General features: G+C 42.2%; 1 protein-coding gene across 1 annotated transcript; it reads left to right on the plus strand.

The window, feature by feature from the left end:
* Nucleotides 1-13,123: 13,123 nt before the first annotated feature.
* LOC149450422 (E3 ubiquitin/ISG15 ligase TRIM25-like) lies at nt 13,124-15,051 on the plus strand. The gene has a single exon (XM_089691988.1). The coding sequence runs from the start codon at nt 13,124-13,126 to the stop codon at nt 14,711-14,713; it is 1,590 nt and encodes a 529-aa protein (XP_089548114.1). The 3' UTR covers nt 14,714-15,051.
* The last annotated feature ends 1,458 nt before the right edge of the window (nt 15,052-16,509 follow it).

Here is a 16,509-nt window from a genome sequence, read left to right on the forward strand (position 1 = left end):
TATTATCTGCTCATATTCAGCCAAATGCTTCACAACTCATTGGACGCTTCACAGTGCAGATGGACAACGACCCAAAGCAGACTGCAAAAGCAACCAAAGAGTTTTTAAGGGAAAGAAGTGGAATGTTCTGCAATGGCCAAGTCAATCACCTGACCTGAATCCGATTGAGCATGCATTTCACTTGCTGAAGACAAAACTGAAGGGAAAATGCCCCAAGAACAAGCAGGAACTGAAGACAGTTGCAGTAGAGGCCTGGCAGAGCATCACCAGGGATGAAACCCAGCGTCTGGTGATGTCTATGCGTTCCAGACTTCAGGCTGTAATTGACTGCAAAGGATTTGCAACCAAGTATTAAAAAGTGAAAGTTTGATTTATGAATATTATTCTGTCCCATTACTTTTGGTCCCTTAACAAGTGGGAGGCACATATGCAAACTGTTGTAATTCCTACACCGTTCACCTGATTTGGATGTAAATACCCTCAAATTAAAGCTGACAGTCTGCAGTTAAAGCACATCTTGTTCGTTTCATTTCAAATCCATTGTGGTGGTGTATAGGGCCAAAAATGTTAGAATTGTGCCGATGTCCCAATATTTATGGACCTGACTGTGTGTGTGTGTGTGTATGTGTGTGTGTGTGTGTGTATGTATGTATGTATATGTGTGTGTGTGTATATATATATATATATATATATATATATATATATATATATAGATTGCATGTTGAAATGCATTATTACAAAATATATGAAAAATACTTTTTAAAAATACATTTCAAATATACTGTATGTCTTTTAAAAATACAAATCTAAAATTTTTGGAATGCTTTTACAGATATGTTAAAATGACTTTTTTATATGTTAAAAAAAAAATCTGAAGAATATATTTTTAAAAATGTTTTTTTTTTTTAATATATTTGTCCAATTTTTTGTAACATATAAAAAAGTCATATTGGCATATATTTTTACATATATCTGTAAATTCATTCCAAAAATGTAGATTTGTATTTTTAAAGACATACAGTATATTTGAAATGTATTTTTCATATATTTTGTAATAAAAACGCATTTCAACGTGCAGTGTGTGTGTGTGTACCGAGACACAGGTAAGTGGCTGTATTTTAAAAGTCAGCAGCTACAGTTTTTATAGCTGCTGACTTTTTTTTTTCTTCAGGTGGAACTCCGCTTTAAGTTCAGGCAGAGATATATATATATATATATATATAAAATGAATGCATTTTTGTAATCTTTCATATATCAATGCAAGCAGTATAAATACCTGAATATGGCCTGGTCATGAAATCCCCCTAAATTGCAGAACTTGGACTGGGGGAGGAAGGGCAAAACTGAGCCAGTCCGATATGATGATAGGAGGAAGAGTAGAGGGATGACCTCACCAGTCTCTTGCTACTCTTTCAATGCCCAGTCAGCAGGCTAGAGGTGGAGGGAGGCCCCCTTTGCATTCCTACTACAGTCTGTCATATCAGAATGTGGTGCCCTCTGCTGTCTAAATCTTACAACTGTCTTGAATTATTGTAATTTTCCTTTAAATGTGTCTGCTGGCTCCTTCATTGGTCTGGTGGACTCATGCAGGCTACATTTATTTGTCCACAACTTTAAAGAGACGCTGTCAAAGGGACAGTGTGTCTGCAAAAGTCCTTTCCTCCTGCTTTTACTCACCTTACCTGTGCTTCCTCGAAGCTCTTTACTTCTGTGCGGCTTAGTTACTCTGTTTCCTTCGCAAGACAGCCCTTTAAAACTGCAGTACCTATCTTGAGCCCACATTTTATTTCTTGGCCACCTCTGACAGCTATAAGCTTTTCCTGCCATCACTCATTGTGTTCCTGAGCATTATATAAAAGATCATGTGCTCAGCATCCCTTTAAACCAGCATTTCTCAACCTTTTTTTCCAGGCACCGCATCCTTTAAAAGTCTGCAAGATCTCAAAGCACCCCAGTCTAACATGTAAGAATAATAAATCATAAATGTTACTTAACAGTGGGGAAGTCTGGGCCTGAGATGATGCCCACAGCCCCTAGCTGAAATTAACTTCACAGCGGAGAACCCTTATACATGAGAACCCTCCATCTCTCCAGAGTATCTCCATGACACCGTACCCCGTATCACATCAGAGTCTCCCCATCATCACAGTCTTTTCATTACATCCGAGTCCCTGCAATCACAGAGCCCTACCATCACACAGTACCTACCATCACAGAGCCCCCCCCCCCCCCACAGTTATATAGTTCCGCAACCACACAATCTTACCTTCACAGAGCCCCTCCCCCACCAGCTATATATTTGACCAACCACACAATCTTACCACCACTGAGCCCCCCCCCCAGTTATATAGTTATGCCATTTACACAATCTTCCCATCACAGTGCCCCCCCATCACAGAGCTCCCCAGTCACACAATCTTCCCATCACAGAGCCCCCCCCCCCAGTTGTATAGTTCCCCAATCACACAATCTTCCCATCACAAAGCACCTCCCATTACATAGCCCCCTTCATGGAGCCCCCCAGTTTTTTAGTTCCCTAATCACACAATCTTCCCTTCACAGAGCCCCTCCCACACCAGTTATATATTAGACCAATCACGCAATCTTCTCACCACAGAGCCCCCACCAGTTATATAGTTCCGCCATTCACACAATCTTCCCATCACAGTGCCCCCCCCATCACTTAGTTCCCCCCCATCACAGAGCTCCCCAATCACACAATCTTCCCATTACAGTGCCCCCCCCATTATATAGCCCCTTTCATGGAGCCCCCCCAGTTTTATAGTTCCCCAATCAAACAAACAATCTTCCCTTCACAGAGCCCCTGCCCTACCAGTTGTATATTAGACCAATCACACAATCTTCCCACCACAGAGCCCCCCCCCCCCCCCATTATATAGTTCCATCATTCACACAATCTTTCCATCACGGTGCCCCCCCCCCATCACAGAGCTCCCCAGTCACATGAATAAACTGAGGACCTCTGTGTAATTTGCCTTCAGACAGATGCATTTATCTGAACTTTCGTGCTAGGAGGAGATGAGGGACAACCTGGAAACGCAGTGATTGTGGATCTAGTACAGAGGTGTTAAGCTGGCAGCCCTCCAGCTGTTGCAAAACTACAAGTCCCATCATGCCTCTGCCTTTGGGAGTCATGCTTGTAACTGTCAATCTTGCAATGCCTCATTGGACTTGTAGTTTGGCAACAGCTGGAGGGCCGCCAGTTTGACACCTGTGATCTAGTACTTTGCCCATCTACAAGGTTCCCCAGTTTGAAGCCTGACCTATAGACAACCTTGGACCCATCATTTTGCTGTAGATCTACAAGCTCCAACATTTCTTGGCAGCTTTTAGTCATTTTATGAGTTTTGGGGATTAAACATACTGTTGTTATAATGCGCCATGTACACGGGCAGCACCTAAACTCGAGTTTAGGAGCTCTTGGCATTTTTTGCCAAAGCTCCTAAACTCAACTCCATAAAAACCTATGTGTCCATGTATACATAGGCTTTTAGCAGAGTTTAGGAGCTTCTGCGTTTTAGGTGAGTTTAAACCTTCCTCTCCTGAACATGGAAGAATCGTGTTCAGGATAGGAACGTTTAGATCGCGGTATAGTGGTTACCGCATTTTGCCGCGATTTGCATTTATCTGCAGCCGGCGCTCAGGGTAGGCTCATGTACATGGAGCCTTAGACTGCATGTCTGGCTGGACAATAAAAAAAATGGCAGTTAATGAAATGGATCATGTGATTTCCGCAACTACCATTTAGTCATTGTGAAACATGCTTCTTAACCACTAGGGGACCGCCCACAGTACTTTTACTGCTGCAAGGCGGCCCCTGTGCACAGGATCACGTGTATATACGTGATTCACGCTCCCGCGAGTGTCAGTGATAGGCCAATGATGTCCGGCTGAAGTCGGATGATCGATCCCTGACCAATCCTGCCCTGTGTTGACAGTTACACAGGACAGGATATGATATCAATCTTCTCTGCCTGGGCACATTCTGTCCCAGAGAGAAGAAACCATCAACTGTGAGTAAAAACGGCACACAAATCCAGTTGGAACACACTAGGACCCATTTAACCCCTTAATCGCCCCTCCCCAGGTACCCCCTTCACTCACGCAGTCCCTGACAGCCAGGCGCTCTTTTTCCCGTGAGTTGCACTAGGTACCTATAAATTTAGTGGCAAAAATGTCCAACCAGTGAAGAGGCCTTCAGGATTCTGAGTGTGTAAGGTGAGAGCAAAGGGGAAGACTCACTGACAGAATCGGGCTCAGAATGCGAATCTGTAGACAGCATCGGCACCCTGACAGGTAGCTCACATGACGGAGAAGAGGTCCCTGCTAAGATCAGGCGTACCCGACCACATTTCCAGGTTGCTGAGATGTTACAAATGCATGATGACTCTCATATGCAGCAGAGTGCCAGTACTAGTGCCACTCTACCTTTTGGTGAACTGGCGAGCACCAGCAACCTAGTACATCCTGGTCTTTTTCATACCAGCACTGCAGTATCACATGGTGATGTGGCGAGTCGCATAAGTGCAGTATAAGCTGGTGCGGTGGTGAGCACAAGTATTGTCCTGCAACCACCAAGAATTAGCACACAGGGCCGTAAAGCCCATAGAGTCCTTCCAGATGTGCTTGCAAATTCCGATTGTCAACCAACAAATTCTGCAGCACCCGTACTTCCCCCATTCACTGCCCAACCCAGATGGTTAGCTGGCTGCATGAGAGGCATTTTCCCGATGCCATTCCCGATACCCTAACCCAAAAGGCACCCCAAAAAAGATTTGTCTGTAGCAGACATGGAATTAGGCATGACACCCGCTTTTTTTGTTCCTCCTGTCCTGACCAACCTGGTCTCTGCCTCAAGGACTGCTTCTGTCGCTACGATACACTAGTGGAGTATTAGTATAGGGTACAGCACGGCACAGTTCAGGGCACATATTTACACAGGGTCTTGAAAGATCTTAGGTAGTCAGGAAACTGGCTATCGCACTTGCAGAGACCCTACAATCTGTTTTAAAAAGTTAAAGTTTAAAAAAAAATATAAAGTACAAATTCCCAAAAATAAAATTAAAAAAAAAACAAAAATGTTACTGTTTTATTGTTAACCATTGCTGTTTTCTTTGCAGGAATGCTTTCAGCAGCAGCACCGACCTGTTTATTCTGACAGCTACAGGGTCTTGCTCTCAGAATATACATAAGTCAATGTGGGCAGCGCTGTTGGATGCGATTTTTCATCCGCAGTTTAAAAAGAACATAGTCAGGTCCATAAATTTTAGGAAATCGACACAATTCTAACATTTTTGGCTCTATACACCACCACAATGGATTTGCAATGAAACAAACAAGATGTGCTTTAACTGCAGACTGTCAGCTTTAATTTGAGGGTATTTACATCCCAATCAGGTGAACAGTGTAGGAATTACAACAGTTTGCATATGTGCCTCCCACTTGTTAAGGGACCAAAAGTAATGGGACAGAAAAATAATCATAAATCAAACTTTCACTTTTTAATACTTGGTTGCAAATCCTTTGCAGTCAATTACAGCGTGAAGTCTGGAACGCATAGACATCACCAGACGCTGGGTTTCATCCCTGGTGATGCTCTGCCAGGCCTCTACTGCAACTGTCTTCAGTTCCTGCTTGTTCTTGGGGCATTTTCCCTTCAGCAAGTGAAATGCATGCTCAATCGGATTCAGGTCAGGTGATTGACTTGGCCATTGTATAACATTCCACTTCTTTCCCTTAAAAAACTCTTTGGTTGCTTTTGCAGTCTGCTTTGGGTCATTGTCCATCTGCACTGTGAAGCGTCCAATGAGTTGTGAAGCATTTGGCTGAATATGAGCAGATAATATTCCCGAAACACTTCACAATTCATCCGGCTGCTTTTGTCAGCAGTCACATCATCAATAAATACAAGAGAACCAGTTCCATTGGCAGCCATACATGCCCACGCCATGACACTACCACCACCATGCTTCACTGATGAGGTGGTATGCTTAGGATCATGAGCCGTTCCTTTCCTTCTCCATACTCTTCTCTTCCCATCACTCTGGTACAAGTTGATCTCGGTCTCATCTGTCCATAGGATGTTGTTCCAGAACTGTGAAGGCTTTTTTACATGTCGTTTGGCAAACTCTAATCTGGCCTTCCTGTTTTTGAGGCTCACCAATGGTTTCCATCTTGTGGTGAACCCTCTGTATTCACTCTGGTGAAGTCTTCTCTTGATTGGTGACTTTGACACACATACACCTACCTCCTGGAGAGTGTTCTTGATCTGGCCAACTGTTGTGAAGGGTGTTTTCTTCACCAGGGAAAGAATTCTTCGGTCATCCGCCACAGTTGTTTTCCGTGGTCTTCCGGGTCTTTTGGTGTTGCTGAGCTCACCGGTGTGTTCCTTCTTTTAAGAATGTTCCAAACAGTTTTGGCCACGCCTAATGTTTTTGCTATCTCGCTGATGGGTTTGTTTTGTTTTTTCAGCCTAATAATGGCTTGCTTCATTGATAGTGACAGCTCTTTGGATCTCATCTTGAGAGTTGACAGCAACAGATTCCAAATGCAAATAGCACACTTGAAATGAACTCTGGACCTTTTATCTGCTCATTGTAATTGGGATAATGAGGGAATAACACACACCTGGCCATGGAACAGCTGAGAAGCCAATTGTCCCATTACTTTTGTTCCCTTAACAAGTGGGAGGCACATATGCAAACTGTTGTAATTCCTACACCGTTCACCTGATTTGGATGTAAATACCCTCAAATTAAAGCTGACAGTCTGAAGTTAAAGCACATCTTGTTCGTTTCATTTCAAATCCATTGTGGTGGTGTATAGAGCCAAAAATGTTAGAATTGTGTTGATGTCCCTTTATGGACCTGACTGTATATGCCGAAGCATGGGGGCTTGGGGTGGCCAGTGGGTGGATGGCCCCTATGCTTCGGCATAGATATATTTTATATTTGTTGGCACATTTCATGTGTGCCCACCATTAGAAGTGGGTGGATGCAGGGCGGTATATTCTAATGGTGGGCATACCACCACACACTTTTTCTGGCAGAGATTTCTTCTCTTTTTTTTTTCATTTAGCCCACAGGCTGCATAAAAAAAAACAAAAACATAGTATATATACCCAACAAGGATCAGTGATGTAGTGGTACATCACTGGACTTTGGTTATACCAGGATGGTGACTGAAGCTGCAGACATCATCCTGGTATCGTTTTTTTTTTCAGCTTTGGGCTTTCATGTAAAAGCAATCCCAGTGGCTAATTAGCTGCAGGATTGCTTTTACAGAGATGATGCCCCCTCCCCCGCTGCCTTCCACGACCTTTTCGGGCAGTCCCGTGCCATCAGGGGAACCTGAGAATGCAGCCGGTGTTTCTGCTAGCTGACCATAGAGCTGACCGGAGACCGGAATGGTGCCAATCATCTCTATAGTCGAAGAAATCAGAAGCTATGAGCATTTCATCAGTTCAGTTTCGCAGGATATAAACAGCGCCATTTGTAAATTGGGAAAGCTTCTGATCACACCAATTTGGTGAGATTAGATAATGTAAGGGTAGAGGAGATATCCAGAGTCTGATAGACCCCAGATTTCTCAAAAAAGAATATATGACAATGCCCATTGAAGTTATAGGAGATATTTGCATTCCCTGTGATAGCATTAAAAGTGATAAAAAATTAAAAATGATAAGGACACTGTACAAATAATGAAAAAAAAAATCAAAATAACTTTAAAAAAAAAGTACCTTCGCCCCCCCACGCACGCACGCACCTGCGTGCGCGAGCGTTGACCCCGTGCCAGTATGTAAACAGCGGTTGCACCATGCATGTGTGAGGTATCGCCGCTAACGTCAGATCATGGGCAGTAATTCTAGCACTAGATATCCTCTGTAAATCTAAAATGGTAGCTTGTAAAGGCATTTAAAACTTTGCCTATGGATATTAAAAATGTATGCAGTTTGTCGCCATTGCACGGGGCATGCGCAATTTTAAAGCATGTCTTGTTTGGTATCTATTTTCTCGGCATACCATTATCTTTTATAAGTTACCAAATAATTGGCCAATATATTGTGTTTTTGTGCATTAAAGTAAAAAAAGTGTATTTTTTTTTTTAAATTGCGTTTGAAAAATCGCTGTGCAAGTACTGTGACATAAAAAGTTGCAGCACCCACCATTTTATTCATTAGGGTGTCTGCTTTAAAAAAAATATATCATGTTTGGGGGTTCAAAGTAATTTCCTAGCAAAAATACTGATTTTTTTTTTTTTTTTCATGTGAACAAAAAGTGTCAGAAAAGGCTCGGTCTTCAGGTGGTTAGAAGAGTGAGTGATGTGTGGCATAAACTTCTAATGCTGGGCATAAAACGCCCCCACCCCCCTAAATGACCCCTTTTTGGAAAGTAGACACCCCAAACTATTTGCTGAGAGGCATGATGAGTCAATAGAAAATGTATTTTTTTTACTATAATTTTTTTCGAAAAGGGCAAAAAAAAAATATTTTTTTTTTTACACAAAATTCTCAATTAAATGATTTATTGCTCACACAAGCCATGGGTATATGTGGAATTACTCCCCAAAATACATTCTGATACTTCTCCTTAGTATGGGGGTACCACATGTGAGAGATGTTTTGGCAGTCTAGCCAAGTACAGGACCTCAAAATCCAATAAGCACCTTCAGGCTTTTAAAGGACTTAATTTCCTCATTACACTTCCTGACTACCTATCACAGTTTCGGAGGCCCTGAAATGCCAGGATAGCACCCCCCACCAAATGACCCCTTTTTAGAAAGTAGACAGCCCAAGGAATTGTTTATTACTGCTATAGGGTGGATGGGAAGCGGGTAATGAAGGCATATTGGGTTCAACATGCAGACCTTCGGCTTGATTTACGAAAAGTAAATAGGCTGTTCACTTTGCAAGGGTTTCCCCAGAGCTCAGTGAATACCCAAGAAAAAATAAATTTCTCACACTTGATTGGATGATGGACATCAACAGATGATGGACATCCTTCAAGAAAAGAACTCTAAGCCGATTTTTTTTTTTTTTTTTTTGCGATCTGTGGCCTATTTGGGAGATTTCCTGTAACTTCCCATTCTGGAATCACAACAGGAAGGCAAAAGAGGAATGTCTGCAAAGAGAGTGAAAATCCCCAGGACTGTGTGTCTTTAGTTGAGGGTATCTCTTTACCTTCTGGTCTGGTGACTATTTTGGAATTGTCATCACTTTCTATCCTGGTGACAATTTTGGAATTTTGGAGTTGTCAACACTATCTATCCTGGTGGCAATTTTGGAATTGTCAACACTTTTCTATCCTGGTGACAATTTTGGAATTGTCATCACTTTCTATCCTGGTGACAATTTTGGAATTTTGCAATTGTCATCACTTTCTATCCTGGTGACAATCTTGAAATTGTCATCACTTTCTATCCTGGTGACAAATTTGGAATTTTGGAATTGTCATCACTTTCTATCCTGGTGACAATTTTGGAATTGTCATCACTTTCTATCCTGGTGACAATTTTGGAATTGTCGTCACTTTCTATCCTGGTGACAAAGATCACCAAGACAGACAAAGAAGTAAATTCTCCCCAGTAGGGACACCAACCGCAATAAAAACCTGCCAGAAATTCCAAGCTTTCCCTACTCTATCCAAATCTTACAAACAATCGGCTTTAGAAATTCTGTGTAAGGCTGGCCATACTCCAGTAGAATTTTATTTGAAAGTCTTGTATGGAAATTTTTAAAGATTGTTGGCCAGTGGCTACTTGGTGCCAGCAGGTGTACTGTGCAGCCGGCTGGCCACTTCACATGCGCAAGCTGCGTTGTGAATGGTCCTGCAGCCTTCTGCAACCTGCGATGTGTTCCAGAAGATTTTAGGTGGAGGGGGGAGGAGAAATTCCAGTGGATCACTGCAGCCACCTGACTGGAAGTGTGAACGAGTACCTCTCAAAGCCAGGTAGCCCCCCCCCCCCAAAAAAAGTGCCAAAACCAGACAAGGAGGGGGGAAGGGCATAAAGCAGAACTTCCCCTTTAGGGTGAAGTTCTGCTTTTAAGAAAACTGCATACAGTGTAGACGTGTGGTTCATTTAGTTCCAAATCACATTTCGGATTAATTTTTTCGTTATTCGGAGATTTGGATGTATCCGAATAACGAGTTACAAACAGAATGAATTTAAACTAATCCGAAATAACGAAACAAAATTCGGCCGAAATTTGATTCAAAAACAAACTTGAATTTGTTTTCGAATCAAATTTCGGACGAATTTCATTTCGTTATTTCGGATTTGTTTGAACAAATTTGGCTTTGAAAACAAATGCAAAAACAAAAATTGAACAAACATTTGAAAACAAATTTACACCCAAAAGGGGAAGCTACGCTTTAAGGACTGGTTCCCCCGCTCCCCGTTATTTAAATAATTTTTTCGAATTCGGTTGAAATCTTTTTGATTACGAACGACCTTTTTTGAATTTTGTCGAATCAATTTCGAATTCGGTTGAACTGATTTCAAATACAAACCACTTTTCCAATTCGTTTGAAATGTTTTCAAATTGAATTAGAATAGGAATTACTGAAACGAATCCTGAAAACGAATTTACCGAATCCAACTACACAAGATTTGTTAGATTTTGAAGTGAAACAAATTTTTCTGTTTTGCACGTCTAATACGGTGACATATGAACTGGCTGAAAATAGATTTAGCAAATGACCTCTCTGCCAAAAAATGTTGATTCCAGTCTGTGTGTGTATGATCACATAGGATAACATGCTGGGGGGGGTTATGCAGGCCATAGACGTGGAGAAAACCGGACTGGTTTTTTTTTTTTTTTTGTAGAAAATCGAAAAATCGGTCGTTCAGTCGGCCGACGTTACTACCATTGGAAAAAAAAGTCGGCTCACTTTCGTCCCGTCTACAGCCGGCAATTAATATAATAGCGGTGTCCCTGCAGAGAGCTCCGCTAATATATTTGACATTTAAAAGAAGAAATAGAATTTGAATAAGAAAAAGAAGAGAATATGAAGAAGAAGAAATAGAATATGAATAAAACAAAGAAATAGAATATGAAGAAGAAGAAAAAAGAAAATCAGTCCTACTCCTTGACCTCTCCGTGGCCTTCAACACAGTTGACCACCCCCTCCTCCTCAATAAACTACACTCCCTCGGCCTCAGAGATTCTGCTCTCTCCTGGCTCTCATCCTACCTGTCACAACGCTCCTTCAGCGTTACCTATAACGCTACCACCTCCCCCTCTCTCCCCCTCTCTGTTGGGGTCCCTCAAGGCTCTGTCCTCGGGCCCCTTCTCTTCTCCATCTACACCTCCTCCCTTGGCCAACTCATACACTCTCATGGCTTCAACTACCACCTATATGCCGACGACACACAAATCTATCTCTCAACCCCTCACCTCACCACCTCAGTCTCCGCCCGAATCACAAACCTACTGAGTGACATATCAGACTGGATGTCGCTCCACTTCCTTAAACTAAACCTCTCCAAAACCGAGTTTCTTGTCTTCCCCCCCAGCCCGGACACCACCCCCCATTGACTTCTCCGTCACATCCAACAACGCCACCATCAAACCCGCCCCGCAGGCCAGAGTACTTGGTGTCATTCTGGACTCCAACCTATCTTTCCAGCCCCAAGTCCAATCATTAACTAACTCATGCAGACTCCACCTCCGCAACATCGCCAAAATCCGCACTTTCCTAACCCCAGAAACCACTAAACAGCTCATCCACTCCCTCATCATATCACGACTCAACTACTGCAACTTCCTCCTCACTGGCCTGCCTTGCCGCTGGCTATCCCCGCTTCAGTCGATCCTGGATACGGCTGCCAGACTCATTCACGTTACCAACTGCTCCGTTTCCGCCACCCCCCTCTGCCACTCCCTCCACTGGCTTCCGATTGCCCAACGGATCAAATTCAAAATCCTAACACTGACGTACAAAGCTGTCTACCATACTGCCCCGTACTACATCACCGACCTAACATCCAAGTACCACCCAGCACGCACACTCCGCTCCTCACAAGACATCCTTCTCTCTAGTTCCCTGGTCTCCTCCTCCCATGCCCGCCTCCAGGACTTCTCCAGGGTGTCACCCATCCTCTGGAACTCCCTGCCCCAACCCATCAGACTATCGCCTACTCTCCTCTCCTTTAGTCGCACCCTGAAAACCCACCTCTTCAGAAAAGCCTACCCCACCCCCTGCTAACTTGCCGACCTCCTCCACTCTTCCTACCACTCCATCCCCCACAGCTATCTCCTCCTGTGCCACCATCCCCTCCCTCCTAGATTGTAAGCTGGAAAGAGCAGGGCCCTCAATCCCCTCATGTGTTGCATTGTATTGGTATTGTTCTGTCACATGTTCTGTCCCCCTTTGTAATGTACAGCGCTGAGCGAACTATTGGTGCTTTATAAATACTGTATAATAATAATATTATATTTGACCTTTAAAAGTATAGCAACATTGTATCTATTTGTATCTGAATAGAAACATCTGTATCCGAAATGGATACAAATAGATACAATGTTACAACTTTTTCTTCTTCTTCTTCTTCTTCTTCTGCGTATTCTATTTCTTCTTTTTATTTATATTCTATTTCTTCTTCATATTCTATTTCTTATTTTCTTCTTTTCCTTCTTGCTGGTCACTGCTCATGTGCATTTTTTAAAATCTGCAAAAAGATCGGCCGATTCGTCCATCTTTGCCGCAAAACTCGGCCGAACGACAAAATTGGCCGATTTTTTTTTTCCATCACGGGAGATTTTTAAAAAGTCTCAAAGTCACGGAAAACGGCCGACAAATTACCCCACTAACGATCCGAATATTGGCCGAAAATTCGGCTGGTTTTCTCCACGTCTATGGCCTGCATTACTGGCTGTAGAAAAAAAGTCAAAAGCCAAAAAGAGTTGCTGTGAAAACGTCCCGTGTGCATGAGGACTTAGTCTTACAAAGGCTATAATTGATAGTAAATTTCTTGAGTCTGTAGTTTGCTGTAGATACAAGCCAGAAGAATAGCTCAGCCCCACCCTGTACAGAAGAATGTGAAATTCCTTTGTTTCTCTGTGAAATGATTTCACTTTCATTTCTCTCTTCTGCTGTGAGCGATGGCGTCTGCTGAGCTGAGAGAGGAGCTGGACTGTTCCATCTGTCTGGATATTTATACCGATCCTGTAAACCTGAGATGTGGACACAACTTCTGCCGGGTCTGTATTGATCGTCTATTGGATATACAGGAGGGGTCTGGAGGTTATTCCTGTCCTCAGTGCAGAGAAGAGTTCCAGGATCGGCCTACACTGCAGAGGAACATCACACTACGTAACATAGTGGAGACCTTCCGGTCTGCTCAGCCAGATGAGGGGAAGACTGGAATCTTCTGTTCTTACTGCATTCACTTTTCTGTGCCCGCTGTTAAAGCCTGTCTGTTATGTGAAGCTTTTTTGTGTAAAAGACACCTGAGAGTCCACAGCAATGCCCCAGAGCACATCTTAACTGAACCTACCACTTCCATGGAGAACAGAAAATGCTCCATCCATAAGAAGATCCTGGCGTATTACTGCACCACGGAGGCTTCCTGCATCTGTGTGTCCTGCAGCTTGGCTGGAGAACACCAGGGACACAAGGTGGAGACATTGGATGTGGCCTGTGAGAAGAAGAAACAGAAACTAAGAAATGATCTTCATAGACTGATCTTAGAGAGAGAGGAGATTCAACAAAGAGTCCAGAGTCTGCAGGAACGTAGGAGAAACATACAACAGAGAGCAGTCGGTGAAAAGGAGAGAGTCAACACTGTGCTCAAAGACCTCAGGAGACAACTGGAAGACCTGGAGAAGAGAGTCCTGAGGGAGATGTCCATGCAAGAAGAACAACTCTCACTCCCATTGTTTGATATGATGCAGCAACTGGAAATAAAGAAGGACGAGCTGTCCAGGAAGATATGTCGTATTACGGAGCTGTGCAACATGACCGACCCCCTGACTGTCCTCCAGGAATCAGACACAGGGGACTTGTGTGATACTGAGGAGGGAGATGATGAGGACAGAGAGAGACATGATAGACTCCTCCATGATGGAGGGGATCTGGATGTGGCTGGAATCTCACACACATTACACACAGGGATATCTGATATGATAAAATTGGTAAATGTATGCTTCAATATACAGGAAGATCTATTACTGGATGTGAACACAGCTCATAATTATCTACAGATATCAGATGACATGAAAACTGCATCTTGGTCAGATATGAAACAGAATCGCCCAAAAACTCCACAGAGATTTGAGAATTGTGCTCAGGTATTAAGCAGTCGGAGGTTTTCTTCGGGGCGGTATTACTGGGAAGTAGATGTTAGCCTATCAAAGTGCTGGATAGTGGGAATGTGTTATCCCAGTATAGAAAGGACGGGTTGGTTTCACTCATGGATTGGATATAACAACAAGTCCTGGGGTTTGTACAGGCAGGATAGTCAGTGTTCAGTGATACACGACAGTACGGTGATCCTGTCACTTGGCAATCTCTCCAGTAACAGAGTCAGGATCTATGTGGATTATGAGGCTGGGCAGCTGTCCTTTTATGATCTGTGTGACCCCATCAGACACCTCCACACCTTCACCACCACCTTCACTGAGCCCCTCCATGCTGCATTATGGGTGGGAAAAGGTCCTGTAACGGTGTCTGATGGGAAATGGAGGATGTGAGAAATGGTTGGTGGGAGTTTTATCAACCCGAGAGCAAAGCAATGCAGTGTAGACTAGAAGCAAGGAGACTAAGAGACTCTGCTATAAACTCACCCATTAACAGGGCTCCAATATAAACCCAGCCCCCGAGGGATTCTTAATTGTGTGTATGTTTGGGGTGAAAATCCAATTCCGATCTTTATAAAACTGTCTTGGCTCCTTAACTGAAGCAGGGGGAGGAAATCCAATATATATCAAACTCGCTACATAAAAAAAATATATACATAAATATACTGTGTGTTTGTATGTATGTGTATATATATATATGTCTCTATATATAATATAAAAATGTACGTTCAGTATGTGTGTGTGTGTGTGTGTGTATATATATATATATATATATATCTGTGTATCTATGTGTGTGTGTGTGTATGTATGTATGTATATATATATGTGTGTGTGTGTGTATATATATATATATATATATATATATATATATATATATATATATATATGTATGTATGTATGTATGTGTATATATATATGTGTGTATATATATATATATATATATATATATATATATATATGTATGTATGTGTATATATATATGTGTGTATGTATGTATGTGTATATATATATGTGTGTATATATATATATATATATATATATATATATATATGTATGTATGTGTATATATATATGTGTGTATATATATATATATATATATATATATATATATATATATGTATGTATGTATGTGTATATATATATGTGTGTGTATATATATATATATATGTGTGTATCTATGTATGTATGTGTATATATATATAAATAATGTGTGTCTCTCTCTTCCTGGCCGGCCTATGGCAGATTGACAGCCGGGCGGGACACTCGCCATTGTGTCTGGGTGTCATATGACGTTCTGTCACTACGAGCCACTCGCGGGGCCGCGCAGTGGCGCGATCTGTCACTGGCTGTCTCCACGTGGCACAGCCGATGACATATCACTACACCGGCCCCTTGCCAGTGTCCTGTGACCAATCACAGCAGATCACGTCAATTGTCTACAATGGATGGCTTCCTGTCATGCCATCCATTGTATACAATTATGTTGTTAGCTGTGACTGGTCAAGGCAGTCACATGATACAGACAAGGCCAATCACAAGCCCATCTGTATCATGTGATCAGCTTTGCCCTATCACAGCTAATCACAACAAAAAACTGACGATGATTGCAAATATCAATGAAATACATCAGTACAAGGGTGGACTGACCATTTGGAAACTCAGGCACTGCCCGAAGGCCCGGGGTCAGTAGGGGGCCCCATGAGATGCCCCTGGAACCTTTTTCATAGGCTTTTTTGAGTTTGGGCAAGGACACAGGGGCCCCATAATCCCCTATTGCCCAGGGGCCCCATGAGTTGTCAGTCCGCCCCTGCATTGGTATTAGCAATCATAATGTGTTAGAAAAAAAAAAGAAAAATCCTGATCACTTGCCCAGATTAGTTCAATGTTACTATGGTAACATTGTATTGCTTTGGTCACAGTGTGCTGAAAAATAAAATGGTAAAAAAAAAGAAAAAATTTAAAAAAAAAATAGAAAGATTTGAAAAAAAAAATTCAAATTCAATTATTTTTATTTTCACCAAAGAAATGTAGCAGAATACATTTTGACCTAAATGTATGAAGAAATGTTATTTATATGCAAAATTTTATAACAGAAACGAAGATAAGTGTGTTTTTTTTTCCAAACATTTCAGTTTTTTTTTGTTTTATTTAGCTAAAAAATTCTGTGGTAATTAAATACCACCAAAAGA

Source organism: Staurois parvus, unplaced genomic scaffold, assembly GCF_062004578.1.
Source record: "Staurois parvus isolate SC_StPar_1 unplaced genomic scaffold, SC_StPar_1.0 ptg000575l, whole genome shotgun sequence".
In the NCBI taxonomy this organism is placed as follows: Eukaryota; Metazoa; Chordata; class Amphibia; order Anura; family Ranidae; genus Staurois; species Staurois parvus.

Bases quoted from the DNA above. Each gene is read 5' to 3' on its own strand.
- LOC149450422 (XM_089691988.1), top strand. From the start codon at position 13,124: ATGGCGTCTGCTGAGCTGAGAGAGGAGCTGGACTGTTCCATCTGTCTG.